The sequence below is a fragment of the Haliotis rufescens genome, unplaced genomic scaffold (genome assembly GCF_023055435.1).
Source record: "Haliotis rufescens isolate VD_foot unplaced genomic scaffold, xgHalRufe1.0.p SCAF_15, whole genome shotgun sequence".
Taxonomy (NCBI): Eukaryota; Metazoa; Mollusca; class Gastropoda; order Lepetellida; family Haliotidae; genus Haliotis; species Haliotis rufescens.
Genome location: NW_025963835.1, coordinates 11,947,300 through 11,963,311, shown reverse-complemented (window position 1 = coordinate 11,963,311; position 16,012 = coordinate 11,947,300). Strand labels below are relative to the sequence as shown.

General features: G+C 43.1%; 1 protein-coding gene across 1 annotated transcript in view; it reads right to left on the bottom strand.

The window, feature by feature from the left end:
* The window catches only part of LOC124128247 (E3 ubiquitin-protein ligase ZNRF3-like), a 77,596-nt gene that overhangs the window by 4,231 nt on the left and 57,353 nt on the right, over positions 1-16,012 (bottom strand). The window contains exons 3-8 of the mRNA XM_046491632.2: positions 7,845-7,919; positions 6,341-6,490; positions 4,809-4,895; positions 3,493-3,690; positions 2,554-2,656; positions 25-1,563 (exon numbers count right to left, since the gene is read on the bottom strand). Of these exons, the coding sequence (XP_046347588.1) occupies positions 25-1,563; positions 2,554-2,656; positions 3,493-3,690; positions 4,809-4,895; positions 6,341-6,490; positions 7,845-7,919 (2,152 nt within the window). The remainder of the gene's footprint in view (positions 1-24; positions 1,564-2,553; positions 2,657-3,492; positions 3,691-4,808; positions 4,896-6,340; positions 6,491-7,844; positions 7,920-16,012) is intronic.

The window sequence follows — 16,012 nt, the reverse complement described above, 5'->3', positions numbered from 1 at the left end:
ATATAAACAGTTGCAAGCTCCTACCTTGTGGCTCTGTGTACAGCACCACGGACCGTCGAGGCACTGGCACATGGGTGAGTCGGCGACACATCTCACAGACCACAGGCCGATATGGCATCGGTCGCACCAGTCTTGAGTAACCTCGCTCGGCCCGTATACTGCTGGAACACACTGTTAACTGATTGGGTCGACTCCTAGCACCATGTGACCCGCTGCTATTCCACTGGCTAAATGCATGAGAATTCCTAGAACGGAAAGCTACATGACCCTGGTGACCTCCCTTGCAGTCGAGACACAGAGAATAGCGGCGTGTAGCGGAGTAGTGCATCCCACCACTGTGTGTGCGAGTATAGGAGGATGTAATTGCACTATCTCTAAACGTTTGGGATGGAGCACTAACACGATGTTGTCGTATACACACTTGAGGGTCAAGGGTCGAACCAACCTTGACCCCTGACTGAAAATCCCGAGATGATGAGAAGGTTCGACTTCTCTGCATAGATATCACAGATGATTTATGTCTTCGACAGACAGAGGGCGCTGCTCCAGCGCCCCCTTGTGGCCGAGTGTTGACGAGAATATGACTAGTGTCCGACTTTTTGTGATTACATGGAGCAGAGTTGTGAACTTTCCGCCACATATCACACACACGTTCCTGAGCACATTTTTCTCGTTTCACAATGTCAAGGTTGTTTTTGTCACGTGACCGACACGTATGACTCTGAGCAGCTTCCCGATGATCTGATTCCCGTCTCCCACGACCTAGTCCACACGATGGTCGGACATGGACAGAAGGTAACTTTGTCTCATTTGGCAGATGATGTTTCTCATCCCCACTGCTTTGGGGACTGTGGTCTCGGTAGAAGTATGAATCGTAACTGCTCACATCACTTGAGTCCTTATTGTCCGAACTACCGTACGTGCTTCTGTTGCTGTCAAACATAGTCGACCCAGCTGACTGCTTACAACAATCACATTCAAGACTTGTGTCGCTCGGGTTAGGGTCCGAGCTACTGCTGCCCCGCACCGCCACAATACTCGCAGCTCGTACAGCTTCACGTTCAGCCTCACTTTCACATGCACGCCGCACACTATGTGGCACTGGCAAAATTAAAGGTCGACGAGGACCAGCCCGGTGAGAATACCCACACTGACCTTGGCAAGATGGCGACATTACATGGGTGGTGGACATTCGGGATGGAAAATACGGCCCGACCGAACGTCTGTATGATCCAACCACCATTTTCCTCTCTGGAATACTGTGAATACAATCTATATTTTGGTAGTAGTGTTCCGTGTGAGTGTTAAAACCTTGCTGCAGGTAGGAGTCGGTGGATGACTGGGACGACCCGACTGTTCCCTCACACGAGGGGCAGGTGGTCTGTAGTAGGGGATGATGGTTGGGAATGACGTGAACTGGCGCCGGGGGTAGGTCTCGGGGGGGATACTGAAGGGGCATGTAGTTGCTTCTCTGACCGCTTGGTGAGACGATGGAATACCCAGTATTCTGTGTGTTGTTGTCATGGTTACCCGATACTTCACTTGGAGGAAGTTCGACTTGTGCTGCAACAAACATTGTGAATATTATATTATTTCATGAATATTATGAATATGGTGTTACATCTTTGTATACATTTGGAAGCAAAAAATACAACAAAAAATTGTTCGCTTGGTTCATACAGGTACTGTTACATCACTGACTACATCTTCATTTATCGAGGGTAGTATATCATTAAGTTAAATACCCTGGGTCCACTTGCCACCACAGCTTTGTTTTGAGTCTGGTTTGAATGACACGATGTTATAGTCATGATATTGTTAAATGTTAGTTTGTAAATATATAAGGAGATTTCATGAGAGCGAGACTTCATTGAAGATGGCGGGACCCAGTGAGTGATAACGTTGGATGTCGCCAGGGTAACTTGTTTACTTGTAAGTAAAAGTCTGTGTGACTTAAGTGAGGTAGGTTGCTACGGCAAGGGCTGTTAGACGTTTGTTTTGATTAGAATGCTGTTGTGTGCACACGTACATGTTTGTAAGTGGAATGTACCCAAATAGACGACATTGAAGAAAGACATCTTTGTGTCATCACTGTATAATTCTGATCTAACAACATGAACAAAAAGCAACATCATCAACAAACAAATACCGTACCATCTGAAACACAGCTGGGAATGCCTGGTAGCATAAAGACTTCCCTTAACTTGTCTTAATATTCAAGAGAACTAAAAAAAAAAGACGTTAAAAGATGGTACTTGGTGTTACCCTGTCTGGCGCTTGACATTAAGGGGCTAAAACAAGGACTGGTCGGCTCGGAGTCACTATACTGTGTCTGAGTGGGGTATTCATGTTAAACTGCGGCATAGTATCTCAGTGGGCTAGCACTATAAATCGGCATCATTCCGGACTAGTACAAGCAGCCACACACACACAACTGCATGCACGTCGCTATATAAGTGCAATAATCTCCGACACAACGTTAAACCCGATTTCACCTCACCACCTCACCTTATTATGGTGAAAACAGTATTCTGTATTTGTTAGTTTCTTTACCTGTGATGTTGACCTTGCACAGGGGACAGGTGCCCTTGTTGAGGAGCCAGGGGTCGACACATATTCGGTGGAAGTCATGGTTGCATGGCAACACTCGCAGAACCTAAGCACCAAGTGTATCAGAGTTGTACATGTATTGGGAAACAGTAAAAACATTTTTACCATTGGCAAATAACTACTTTTATTAATCTGAGAATCAGTCTAAAATAAGTATTCAGGCAAATATTATCACATTCTTCTTCTTTTTAGTTTAAAAAAGTGGACTAACTTGTGATTAAGTAGTGTAAGTGAGTGAGCTGTATTTTATAACACTTTATCAGGTTTTCAGTTATATCATGGCCTGTCAGCTCGATGTGGGAGGAAATCCAAAAATAATGCAAGTCTTAGACGTTAACCACTTTGCTGACAAACTAGAACCATCGTCAGAGCAAACCAGGAATCACACCCATGATCAGGAGCTAAGGGTTAAGAGACACAACTTTATAGAGTCAATTCCCACTCTGCAAACTTTGCCCCAGAATTAATTAAGAAAATCTTTTGTTTTTATGCATGGGTGTGACTAACAACACAAGCATTCCGTTTCTGGTTGATCCAGTGGTATCTCACAAGTCAGGAATCCATATATATAGTCTATATGTAGCTTGTTTGCTTGTTGTTTAACGCCACACTCATTATTATTCCAGCTATATGACGGCGGTCTGTAAATAATCTTGTCTGGACCAGACAATCCAGTGTTTGGTATCATGAACATTGATCCATGAAATTGGGATACGATGACATGCATCAACCAATTCAGCGAGCCTGACCACCCGATCCCGTTAGTCACCTTTTACGACAAGCATGGGTTCCTGAAGACCTATTCTACCCCGGATCTTCACGGGTCATATATATATTTTGAAGAGAAATATTAATATTCCTATTGTCTGCTGGTCCACTGACCTGTTCCTCCTGGTATCCTTCAAGACAGATGGCACAACTCTCCGAGGCAGAGCTCTGCAGGCTGGAGTCAGAGTCTGGTGTGTGCACGTGTTTGTGTTTGGTCGTCTTTGGGATGTACTTCCTCGTCTCTAGCTTGGCAATAGCTCGTTTGGCAAGGTTTGTCATGGACAGCTGACGTTCCCGGTTTCTCCATCTCACCTGAAATACACAGTATATTGTAATCAATGCAGTATGATCCAATATGTTTAATGTTTCTGGTTTGGAAAAGAGTGATTGCTTAGTGTCGGTTTTAGAGTGAGTTGAGTTTGGTTTCATGCCACTTTTAGAAATATCCCAGCAGGGGACACCAGAAGTGGGCTTCACACATTGTACTCAGTCAGTTTTAGAAATACTCCAGCAATATCCCAGCAGGGGACACCAGAAATGGGCTTCACACATTGTACCCAGTCAGTTTTAGCAATACTCCAGCAATATCACAGCAGGGGACACCAGAAATGGGCTTCACACATTGTACTCAGTCAGTTTTAGAAATACTCCAGCAATATCACGGCAGGGGACACCAGGAATGGGCTTCACACATTGTACTCAGTCAGTTTTAGAAATACTCCAGCAATATGGTGGTGGGGGGGGGTGTTTGCTTGTTTGCTTGTACTAGTCTGGACTAATGCCGATTTTATAGCGCTATCCCACTGAGATGTCATGTTGGAATGTAAGTTTTCCCCGCATTGTTTCTTTCTGAATCATATCTATGTACATATGTTTGCCTAGAAGACCCATTACACATCTAGGAAGTTGGTCAAGCCCCACACAATAAGAAGGGGCGGTCGGGTAGCCTAGTTGTTAAAGCATTAACTTGTCACTCAGAAGACCCGGGTTCGATTCCCAACATGGGTACAATGTGTGAAGCCCATTTCTGGTGTCCCTCACGGCATAAAAACAAAAAACTCACTCAAACTCACAATAAGAAGGTTGTCATCTGCCTTAATTAGCCAAAGAGCAGATTGTCAGAGGAACAACACAGGCGCTGCAGTAAACTGTTTGAAGCACTTGTAAAATCTTTATGATTCCAGCATGCAGGTCTTTGACATTTACCACCACCTAGGTGAAATCCATGCAACATGCAAACCAAGAAACATGATCAGGGCCAATCTGGGATTTGAACACATGATCAAAGGATGCAACTCTGCACAGAAAATTGACGAGCACGCCACTCATGCCCCCAGCATGTTGAGTAGATAGGACTCATGAGAGGCCTAGAATTGATATGATAAACTGTTTCCAAGACGACTCTGCTAATGAAGGTAGCTAGTACTCACCTTGAGGATGACACAGACACAGATGAGGGAGAAGATGACAAACACAGCAACAAAGATGCCCATGTTGAAATAGTCCTTCCGGCTGATCTGCAACACAGCACCATCTGAATCAGGTACCACACACTACACGTTGGAGCAGGTACCACACACTACACGTTGGAGCAGGTACCACACACTACACGTTGGAGCAGGTACCACACACTACAAGTTGAAGCAGGTACCACACACTACACGTTGGAGCAGGTGCCACACACTACACGTTGGAGCAGGTACCACACACTACACGTTGGAGCAGGTGCCACACACTACACATTGGAGCAGGTGCCACACACTACACGTTGGAGCAGGTACCACTGGAGCAGGTGCCACACACTACACGTTGGAGCAGGTACCACACACTACAAGTTGGAGCATGTAACACACACTACAAGTTGAATCAGGTACCACACACTACAAGTTGAAGCAGGTACCACACACTACAAGTTGAAGCAGGTGCCACACACTACAAGTTGAAGCAGGTACCACACACTACAAGTTGAAGCAGGTGCCACACACTACACGTTGGAGCAGGTACCACACACTACAAGTTGAAGCAGGTACCACACACTACAAGTTGAAGCAGGTACCACACACTACAAGTTGAAGCAGGTACCACACATGACAAGTTGAAGCAGGTACCACACACTACAAGTTGAAGCAGGTACCACACACTACAAGTTGAAGCAGGTACCACACACTACAAGTTGAAGCAGGTACCACACACTACAAGTTGAAGCAGGTACCACACACTACAAGTTGGAGCAGGTACCACACATGACAAATTGAAGCAGGTACCACACACTACAAGTTGAAGCAGGTGCCACACACTACAAGTTGAAGCAGGTACCCCACACTACAAGTTGAAGCAGGTACCACACACTACAAGTTGGAGCAGGTACCACACATGACAAATTGAAGCAGGTACCACACACTACAAGTTAAAGCAGGTACCACACACTACATGTTGGAGCAGGTACCACACACTACAAGTTGAAGCAGTACCACACACTACAAGTTGAAGCAGTACCACACACTACAACTTGTAGCAGTACCACACACTACAAGTTGAAGCAGGTACCACACACTACAAGTTGAAGCAGTACCATGAGGGGTATAAGCCTCTGGCTTGTGTTATACTGCTATAACTAATTTATCATCACGACATGTTTAAATCTGACATTGTAAAAGAATTACAACAAGAGGAAAATAGACAACAGTTGTTTGACTGAGCTGAGGTTAACTTGTGCTATGTCACATGACTTTCATTGCCTCGGAAAAAGTGTGCAGCTTTTTGCCTCAAAGCGGGGTATAAGGGATTTATTCTCCATCTCAGAAATTTATTTCCCTGCCAGGCAGGATAGAGAGTATTTTATCAAGATCACGTGAACCAATCAGATCTCATCATTCTGACATGGAGATAAGATAAGAGAGGTATTGTATTATATTGTTGAAGATCTGATGGGAATGAGACTGTACATGACACTGGAGCCTACCTCCACGCCTCTTTCCTCCTTGTCTGCTGGACTGTAGATGAGACGCAGCTGGGCCTGATCCTGTGTGTTCACAATGTTCATCAGCTTCGCAGCTTCACGCCCACGGATGATGATGACCGGCCGATGAAGTGGCTCCACCACACTCTCAAGCTGGAGCACATTTAAAATCATTCTGTAATAACCCATATCTAGTCATGGTGAAGCACACACAATCACTCTGTCATCACCTGTATCTAGTCCACCTGAAGCACACATACAATCACTTAATCATCACCTATCTGATCAAGCTGAAGCACACATACAATCACTGTCATCGCCTATCTTGTCAAGATGAAGCACACATACATCTCCCGGTTGACTAACATCTAGTCTCTCAAATGAATATAGTTTGAGACTTTCTTCATTTTTAGATACTGCAGTAATCTAGACTTGCCAAACATTATAGACTTGCATGGGCTGTATTGGATATATTTGACTAGGGACAAAGGTGCAACCTGGTTTAGTCTGGTGCAACTAGCTCTTCACATCAACATGCACTTGGTGCAGGTTAAATCAAGTTTCCTAAATCGAGCTCTGCATGGGGATGAGACAAACACACAATGTGACAGACCACACTCTGCAACCACCCATCCTATCTGAAAGGCCTCCTAGACAAGAGGGAACGTATTCAGCCCCTATACTGCTGAACAATCTTCAGAAAACTCCCAACCTGACATTTGAACTGATCAATGCATGATCTGTGCAGTCGTAACAGGGTTGGATGGATTCCTCCCAGGTCAGACAAGGACTACATACAACCTAGGGCTGGGACGAGTCAAAATTTATTACCCGGGTCCCCACCCCCCCATTACACGACCCTACCCACTGTAGGTCTCAGGAGATGTCTCAAAATGTCCGATTGGGACCTTTTTTAGCATAGCACTGGCAAAGAATATTTAGATCCATGTATTAAACAATCTGGTCATGCATACACTAAAGTTGACTTAACCATGGGTCCGAGTAGTCCTGTGGGTACACGGGTCCTACTCAGTACTCACCCGTCCCAGCCCTAATACAACCCCAGTCCCCCGTGGGAATGGATTCTTACATTACATCCAGCACACCTACTGTCCCAACAAGACATGTTCACCTGAATATTTCTTAAGTTTGTTGAGCAGCGGAACATTTGAAATGACTTTGATAATTCACTAGGGCATGTCATGTTTATTGATAAATATGTAGAAAATAGAAAGATGCAACATTTGAACAAACACAAACTCGGACCATAAGAATTGAGTGAGTATGATTTTACACGGCTTTTAGCAACCACACAGCACAGAATGTTTCTGTCTTCTGACATTGATGTACACATTTGCTGCAGACAGCCTCAGGCAAACTAGAACTGTGCTAATGTACTCTAATCAATTTTGTGATTGTTTGAATGAGCACTTGTATGTTTCTTCTATTATTGACTAAATCCAGACACATCATGCAAGCAGCCCGACCAGAGTCACAGGTGGCCTACCTCAGCAGCAGCATCGGGGCTGTCGGAGACGTCGAAGATGACAGCTGTAGCTCCACGCTGTATGGCCCGCCGCGCCTGCAACAGCATCACCATCCTTTAATCACAGTACACATGAATACACACAAGTATTGACCTGGGACAGGGACAGGGTCATTGACCCCAACAAAACACAAATAAGCCCTCTTATCAATCCACAGATGCTTCTGAAAGTCCTGCAAAAGGGTTGAGGCAGAGGCATTACAAGGAGACTGCAGTTGTCATTGGCCCCTGAAAACATATTTTGATGGCAGCCTCCATTTCTGAGCAATATGGTCAATTGTCCTTTTTTTCTTACCATTATGGCAGACAAGGCCACTTGCCCCCTAACTATATATGCACAGCTGAATCTGAAGCTTGGCAACTGTTGGTCATCGTATAGCTACATCCCGGTGAGTAATAAATATATACTGAGAACAAAAAATAAGGAACAGGCAAGTTAAGGATGTGTCTGACGAGACTTCCGTTTTCTTTTTCAAAAGATGTAGTTCTTCCTTGTGAAGAATCAATGACATGACGCAGAAGAACAGAATTCCTCTTTTTCACCCACTTTATTTAGAGCTGCCCAATTACACCTACCAGGTTGGGGATAACCACCGATCAATGTATAAGTCATTCGAAACGTAATGCCCTCAACTCTGTATTGTTGTCAGATGAAAGTTGCACATGTGACTAATGCCAGATCTCTAGTGCTAGCCCTATAATACATCATGCCACAGTTTAATATGGATACCTCACTCAGACACAGAATCCTACATCTCAGACGACCAGTTCTTTTTTATTCCCTTACTTTTGAGTGCCAGTCAGGGTAACAACAAGTACCATCTCATAGCATCTGTTCGTATTCCACGGCTGCAGATCGAAACCACCAACCTTCGCTCTCCAGGCAGATACTCTATTCAATATCAACCTCCCATAAAACCCATATTACCTGACAGTTCATATTTCATATAACACATTTTATACACAAAACAGCATGGGTTACTGGGGACCTATTTTTAGCGACCCCCTTGGGTTACCAAACTGAACATCTTCCCATCTTCAAACTAATATTGGTAACATACATAAACACTTATTCACATAATAAAAGTCCCATCCATAGCATCTTAGGTAAGCCAGGTTGATCTGACAGAGCCTGTTAACGTTGATCTATCACCTGCGGACTACTGTGACAATATAAACTTGATGAAACAGGTCATTTGAGACAGCCTGCGCTGTCCATTACTGGGCTAGTGAGGAGCCAGACAGATTGATCAAGTGTTCGATTAACAGGTGCCTCCGACTGGGAGTTGATGCAGTCAGTCATTCCTAGGCATCAGGCCACTACATCACGGCACTCTCCATGGCACTCTCCATGGCACTCTCCATGGCACTCCATCAGTCTCACATCCGTACTTGGCGCTCCACAATAAATCAACTCACAAACAATAACAGCAGGCTTAAAAATCTCAACAGGATATGTTTAAGAACTATCAACTAAAGTGACCAAATGTCAGGGATTTAAGAGACACATAGCAGTATTGAGTAGTATCAAGTTTACATTTTCTGACTGCATAGCATCATTGGAAGACACTGGCGTCTTCATGCATGTGGCTAGACCACCATTAGTCCCAGGAATAAAGTTATTTTATTCATAAGTATATATCTACAAAATAAAAGTAATATCTAAATGGAGCCCATAACAATGCTTAATATCAGCCTGGAGTTTAGGGAATCTAGAATTGCCAAATGGAGCCCAGAACAATGCTAAATGTCAGCCTGGAGTTTAGCAAATGTTTAGGGAATCTAGAATTGCCAAATGGAGCCCAGAACAACGCTAAATGTCAGCCTGGAGTTTAGCAAATGTTTAGGGAATCTAGACTTGCCAAATGGAGCCAAGCACAATGCTTAATGTCAGCCTGGAGTTTAGGCAATCTAGACTTGCCAAATGGACCTCAGGACAATGCTTAATATCAGGATCTGAGGAGATCTAGACTTGCCAAATCATTCTAGACTTGAGTTGGATTTATTTTTTTATTTATTCTCTAGGGTCTTGGAGACAGACTATGTAGCATAAAACAACATTTTCCCACTCACTCATTTTAGCAAACAAGATGTGAATATCCAAGATTTTAGGTACATACAATAAACATTTATCACACAATTAAACATTGAATATTTCAATGACATTCCTCTCTACCTCGAGGCAATTCATCACCTCAAAGCAAATTGCCTCAAATTAAATCTCCATTACGCCATTAAAATTCTGCTTCTAAAGGGTGTTGTTGTATCCCAAATGTTTAAAACCTTTCACTCCTTCACTGACTCATCACAACTATTTAAAACATTAATAACACCCACTACACTTGTCCCTGCTTCATGGACTCTCTTGGTCCATACGCTAAATTAGCAGAGGGCACAAGAAAAACTGAATTACGAAAAGGTTTATATGTGTAACCTAAAAACAAAATTTATAATTTGAAATTTTAAAAAATATAAAAAATAATATAAATAAGTTCAAACAAGGTACTTTTTCATTTTCAAAAAGCAAAGTCCTTTCAAGTGTAAAAGAAACACAAAACAATTGTTCAGGCCTGACCAACGTTGCCGCTGCCCATCTGTTGAGGGGAAGTATATCTATCCTATATGGTTCATTCAGCTCTATACATTATGACCAGGCATACACAGTGGGACTAACTCCCTCTTACACACCACCCAGTCTATTATTTATCAGAGACAGGACTTAACACTACATCAAAGGCGCGACTCCGGCTTTGATGTTGCTATACTGTCCTACCTGATTAAATCTAGGTCATGTTTCCAATCCTCCCAGGCTGTGTGAACACGGCCTCGCTCCCCTCTCAACATGTCTCCCCACCGTCCATACCCAGGCAAAACAGCTTGCAACTTTGATCTTTGTGTATCATACACCATGCATACATTATCCTTGATTCATATATTTTCTCAGGAGCTGCTGGTTGATATCACGGCCGACAAGTTGTCATGTATAATGGTTCGTGTTTTCCCGTGTGGGATTTTGTGAGGAATGCTATTGTGGGTTTGCGTGAACGCTGGTTTATCAATATTCTTGGGAATACCGACTTCAGCAGACTGGTCAATACACAGCTGAGGATTTAACTCTTAATGACAAGGACTCGAGTCTGACAAGCCTACATGTGCATGCTACATCTGTAACCACAGTCATATTCATAACCCTCAACATCAATAAGGGCGCAGATAATTTTGCATGTTACCAGAAGAATATCCATCAATTTGCCTTTCACATAAAAACAAAAAAATGCTACTTAAACTGAGGGAGGCCAATATGCTTCAGTAGACTTGAAAGAACTTTTGCTTGGGTTTCAGTTCTCTGAGGATGAACCGCTATCAAATGAAGTAATCAATATTTCGTTGCAGTCTGATGATTGATCGGCCATTAATCCAGCACCTATAGTGGACTGTTATAGATCAAGGCAAACTAAGCTGGCCAATGTACATTAAATACACAACATTCACCCCTGATGTATCTATCACACAGAAGAACAAGTAGCTTGAAGGTGTTTCAACACTCACAAAATCAAAGCTAATCAATATTGGTATGTCGGTGTGATGGTTGCTACACTATCAAATCTGCACCCATGACCCTCCACAAGTAAACACTGGAGCTACTCGTCCACACCTAGTGAAACTCAGAAAGGCTTGTGGAGTAAGTGAGGCAGTGAGTGAGGCAATGAGTGAGTGAGGCAGTAGGTTAGTGAGTGAGGCAGTAGGTGAGTGAGTGAGGCAATGAATGAATTAGCGAGGCAGTGAGTGAGTGAGGCAGTGAATGAAATAGCAAGGCAGTGAGTGAGTGAGGCAGTAGGTGAGTTAGTCAGTGAGTGACTGAGGCAGTAGGTGAGTGAGTCAGTGAGTGAGTGAGTGAGTGACTGAGGCAGTAGGTGAGTGAATCAGTGAGTGAGTGAGGCAGTAGGTGAGTGAGTGAGGCAGTAGGTGAGTGAGTCAGTGAGTGAGTGACTGAGGCAGTAGGTGAGTAAATCAGTGAGTGAGTGAGGCAGTAGGTGAGTGAGTGAGGCAGTAGGTGAGTGAGTCAGTGAGTGAGTGACTGAGGCAGTAGGTGAGTGAATCAGTGAGTGAGTCAGTGACTGAGGGAGTAGGTTAGTGACTGAGGCAGTAGGTGAGTGAGTGAGGCAGTAGGTTAGTGAGAGAGGCAGTGAATGAAATAGCAAGGCAGTGAGTGAGTGAGGAAGTGTGTGAGTGAGGCAGTAGGTGAGTGTGTTAGGCAAGTAGGTGAGTGTGTTAGGCAGTAGGTTAGTGAGTGAGGCAGTAGGTTAGTGAGTGAGACACTGCATGAGTGAGGCAGTAGGTGAGTGAGTGAGGCAGTAGGTGAGTGTGTTAGGCAGTAGGTGAGTGTGTTAGGCAGTAGGTGAGTGTGTTAGGCAGTAGGTTAGTGAGTGAGGCAGTAGGTTAGTGAGTGAGGCAGTAGGTGAGTGAGGCAGTAGGTGAGTGAGACACTGCATGAGTGAGGCAGTAGGTGAGTTGGTGAGGCAGTAGGTGTGTGAGTGAGGCAATGAATGAAATAGCAAGGCAGTGAGTGAGGCAATGCGTGACTTAGCAGTAGGTGTGTGAGTGAGGCAGTAGGTGTGTGAGTGAGGCAATGAATGAAATAGTGAGGAAGTGAGTGAGTGAGGCAGTAGGTTAGCGAGTGAGGCAGTAGGTGAGAGAGTGAGGTATTAGGTGTGTGAGTGAGGCAATGAATGAAATAGCAAGGCAGTGAGTGAGGCAATGCGTGACTTAGCAGTAGGTGTGTGAGTGAGGCAGTAGGTGTGTGAGTGAGGCAATGAATGAAATAGTGAGGAAGTGAGTGAGTGAGGCAGTAGGTTAGCGAGTGAGGCAGTAGGTGAGAGAGTGAGGTAGTAGATGTGTGAGTGAGGCAATGAATGAAATAGTGAGGCAGTGAGTGAGTGAGTGAGGCAGTATGTTAGCGAGTGAGGCAGTGCGTGAGTGAGGCAGAAGGTGAGAGTGAGGCAGTAGGTGTGTGAGTGAGGCAATGAATGAAATAGTGAGGCAGTGAGTGAGTGAGTGAGGCAGTAGGTTAGCGAGTGAGGCAGTAGGTGAGAGAGAGAGGCAGTAGGTGTGTGAGTGAGGCAAGGAATGAAATAGTGAGGCAGAGAGTATGGCAGTAGGTGAGTAAGTCAGTGAGTGAGTGAGTGACTGAGGCAGTAGGTTAGTGACTGAGGCAATGAGTGAGTGAGGCAGTAAATGAATGAAGCAGTGAGCGAGGCAGTGGGTGAGTTGGCAGTGAGTAGGTGAATTAGCAAGTCAGTGAGTGAGGAGGTGAGGCAGTGAGTGAGGCAGTGAGTGAGTGAATCAGCAAGTCAGTGAGTGAGGGAGTGAGGCAGTTGGTGAGTGAGGCAGTAGGTGAGTGAGGCAGTGAGTGAGTGAGGCAGTGAGTGAGTGAATTAGCAAGTCAGTGAGTGAGGAAGTGAGGCAGTAGGTGAGTGAGACAGTAAATGATATGGCTGAGCAGAGGCCATATTTTCTTTTAAATATAACTCCTGTAGCAGCCAAATAGAAAATTAAATTCAAACCTCATGAACAAACTATGGTTTCATCATTGGCCGGGACAAGCATGTGAAGTTTCAGCTACACTGGTCACAAAGGCTGTGAGGAGAAAATTTTCACAATGGATGAATCTGATTTTCTGTGTTTTCCAAAACCACCGCCCACAGCTATATGTGATTTCCGATCAAGATGTCTTGGTCCAACCAGGAACAACACAAGCTAAACATCTCACTCACCAAGTGTCAAGCCTCTGAACCTTTAAGTTTATGAAAAGAAGAATTTTGAATATTTCTTTTTTTTAATCAAAGGAAAACCTGGTGATCCTAATAAAATTCAAGTTTGGATGCCTTGAATAAAAATTTTGAACCCCCAAATAGTAATAAACATCTACACAAAATTTCAGCTGAATTCATCAAGCAATTTCAGAGAAGAAGTTGAAAATCTAAAAAGTTTATTGACGATGACAACGGACAAACAACATAAGCTTTCAGGCCAGATGAGCTCACAAAAGTAAATCAAAACCATTGAATTTCTTTCATCCAAAGTTAATCAATACACATAAAAGGTACACACTGTTCACTATCAAGCATAAAATTCCAAAACATGAGCACGACCATTAAGTCTAAGTCAGTCAATACCAACATACATTCCCACAAAGATCACCCCTATGTCTGTTCTTTGCATGGAGACACCTCAGTAGATATTCCACAACTCAAAGCAAAAGTATGACACTTAGTCTGCGACACCTAGTCTCCGTGCTGGAATCATCAAGACTACAAAGAAAGCAATTTGGCCCTCTGTCGTAGCTCTTTACTTATTAATGTCCAAGCATCAAACGTCTCCTTCAGTGTAGGGCTCAGTGCTAGGCGATGTCCTACCGCCTGGAACTATTGCCTTGATGTTTGGTTAAAAAGAGCACGCCATCCTTACGTCCATTTGTGTATCAGCTAGAAACACAGGCAGCTGAATACGAGTCTACATCTGCAGACAAGATCTTTGACATTTTGTCATTAGGAATCCTCTTTGTGCAGAGTCCCAGTGATCGTCTGCTGTGTCAAGTCAGAATAACCTGCAGCTTGTGTATTCAGGAGTTACCAAGTTAAGAGAGGGATTTGGTGGTATTGTGACGAGATTTAACAAGATTTCGATTCTCTGGCTTAGATGGGCTTCTTTGCTAGCTCATGGACAAAAAGTCACAGACAACGAATTTGCTTACAAAAATGTGAATGTACACAGGGCATTATCAGGGGAGATTCAGTTAAGATATTCAGCTCAGCACAGGCCACGCTTAGTCAAAAGTAATATATCTCACCTTAAAGCTCTACTGGGTATTATTTTAGCAAGTGAGTGCATTGGGATTAAAGCAGCTCTAAAAGTATTTTTGCTGTCTGACAGCGATGTGCAACACTTTTGACCACGGTGCCACCACTTTTAATAGGCAGATAGACTACATTTAAGCATCACATAACATGATATCCGTATTAAGGCTTAAACTTTTCATATATATTCTTGTAGGTTTCAGAGGGTGCTGTTACTATAGCCTTAATACATACCGTTTTCACCACAATAAGAACAAGGGGAGGGGGAAAGCGCTTATCAAAACCCTAAACAAGTTCAATTTGTTTTCAGAGATTAATTTTTTTCAATTCAAGTTATTTAAGGCAATTATATATCCCTTGAATGCTAGAATGCTGCTGTTTTCTTTGAAACAATCTGTAACATACACAAGAAAATACCAGCTGTTACTTCAAGTTTTGGTTTTAGTAAGAGGGACATATAAAGATTACTTACAGAGTGGTCAAAAATTGGTTGTGAGGTGGGTGGGTCCTGCACCATGGCTGTGGAATTTATATTTTTAGGTATTTTTTTTTTACTAAAAGCCCAGGCAAGTCCAGATCAAACTAACCAAGTCTAGTTTGATTGATTCCACAGTCTATGAAAACATTTTTTTAAATTATTTTATAGACATGTTTTCATTGACTAAGTGTTTGTCTCGGTGTGGGTGTGTTCTGTGATTATTGGATCAGGGTGCTTAACATGGCAAATACAGTATCTTAAATCCTTTACCAAAAAGCTCATCTATAACTTCTTGTTGTTGTTTGTTGTTTGTTGTTGTTGTTTAACGCTGCACTCAGAATATTCCAGCTATATGATGGCAGTCTGTAAATAATCAAGTCTGGACCAACTCATTCATAATAACACGTCGAGTGCACAGCATGTTTGAAATAGAAATAGATTCATTCATTTATTATTTAGTGCATAATTTTTATTATCATCATTATGAAGTCATAGTTTGTTTATTTTATGCATGTCTGAACTGATTGTACTGGCCTGCAGTGGGTGTATATGTACAACAGGATTATTATCTGTTAGTTAAAGTGTCCCCTGATGAAGCTGAAGGCCTGGGTTTTGCTTCTCCACATAGACCAGAGCTCCAGATAACTTTTTGACAATGGAGTTTTTACTCTAGGGTTTCTATTTTAATAGGGTTTTAACATTTTTCATTGGGTAAGCAATATTTTTTCACTCATTTATTCATCACTCTATTGGGTTTTTCCCAAAATTAGTGAACATTTTATGATTTTTAAAAA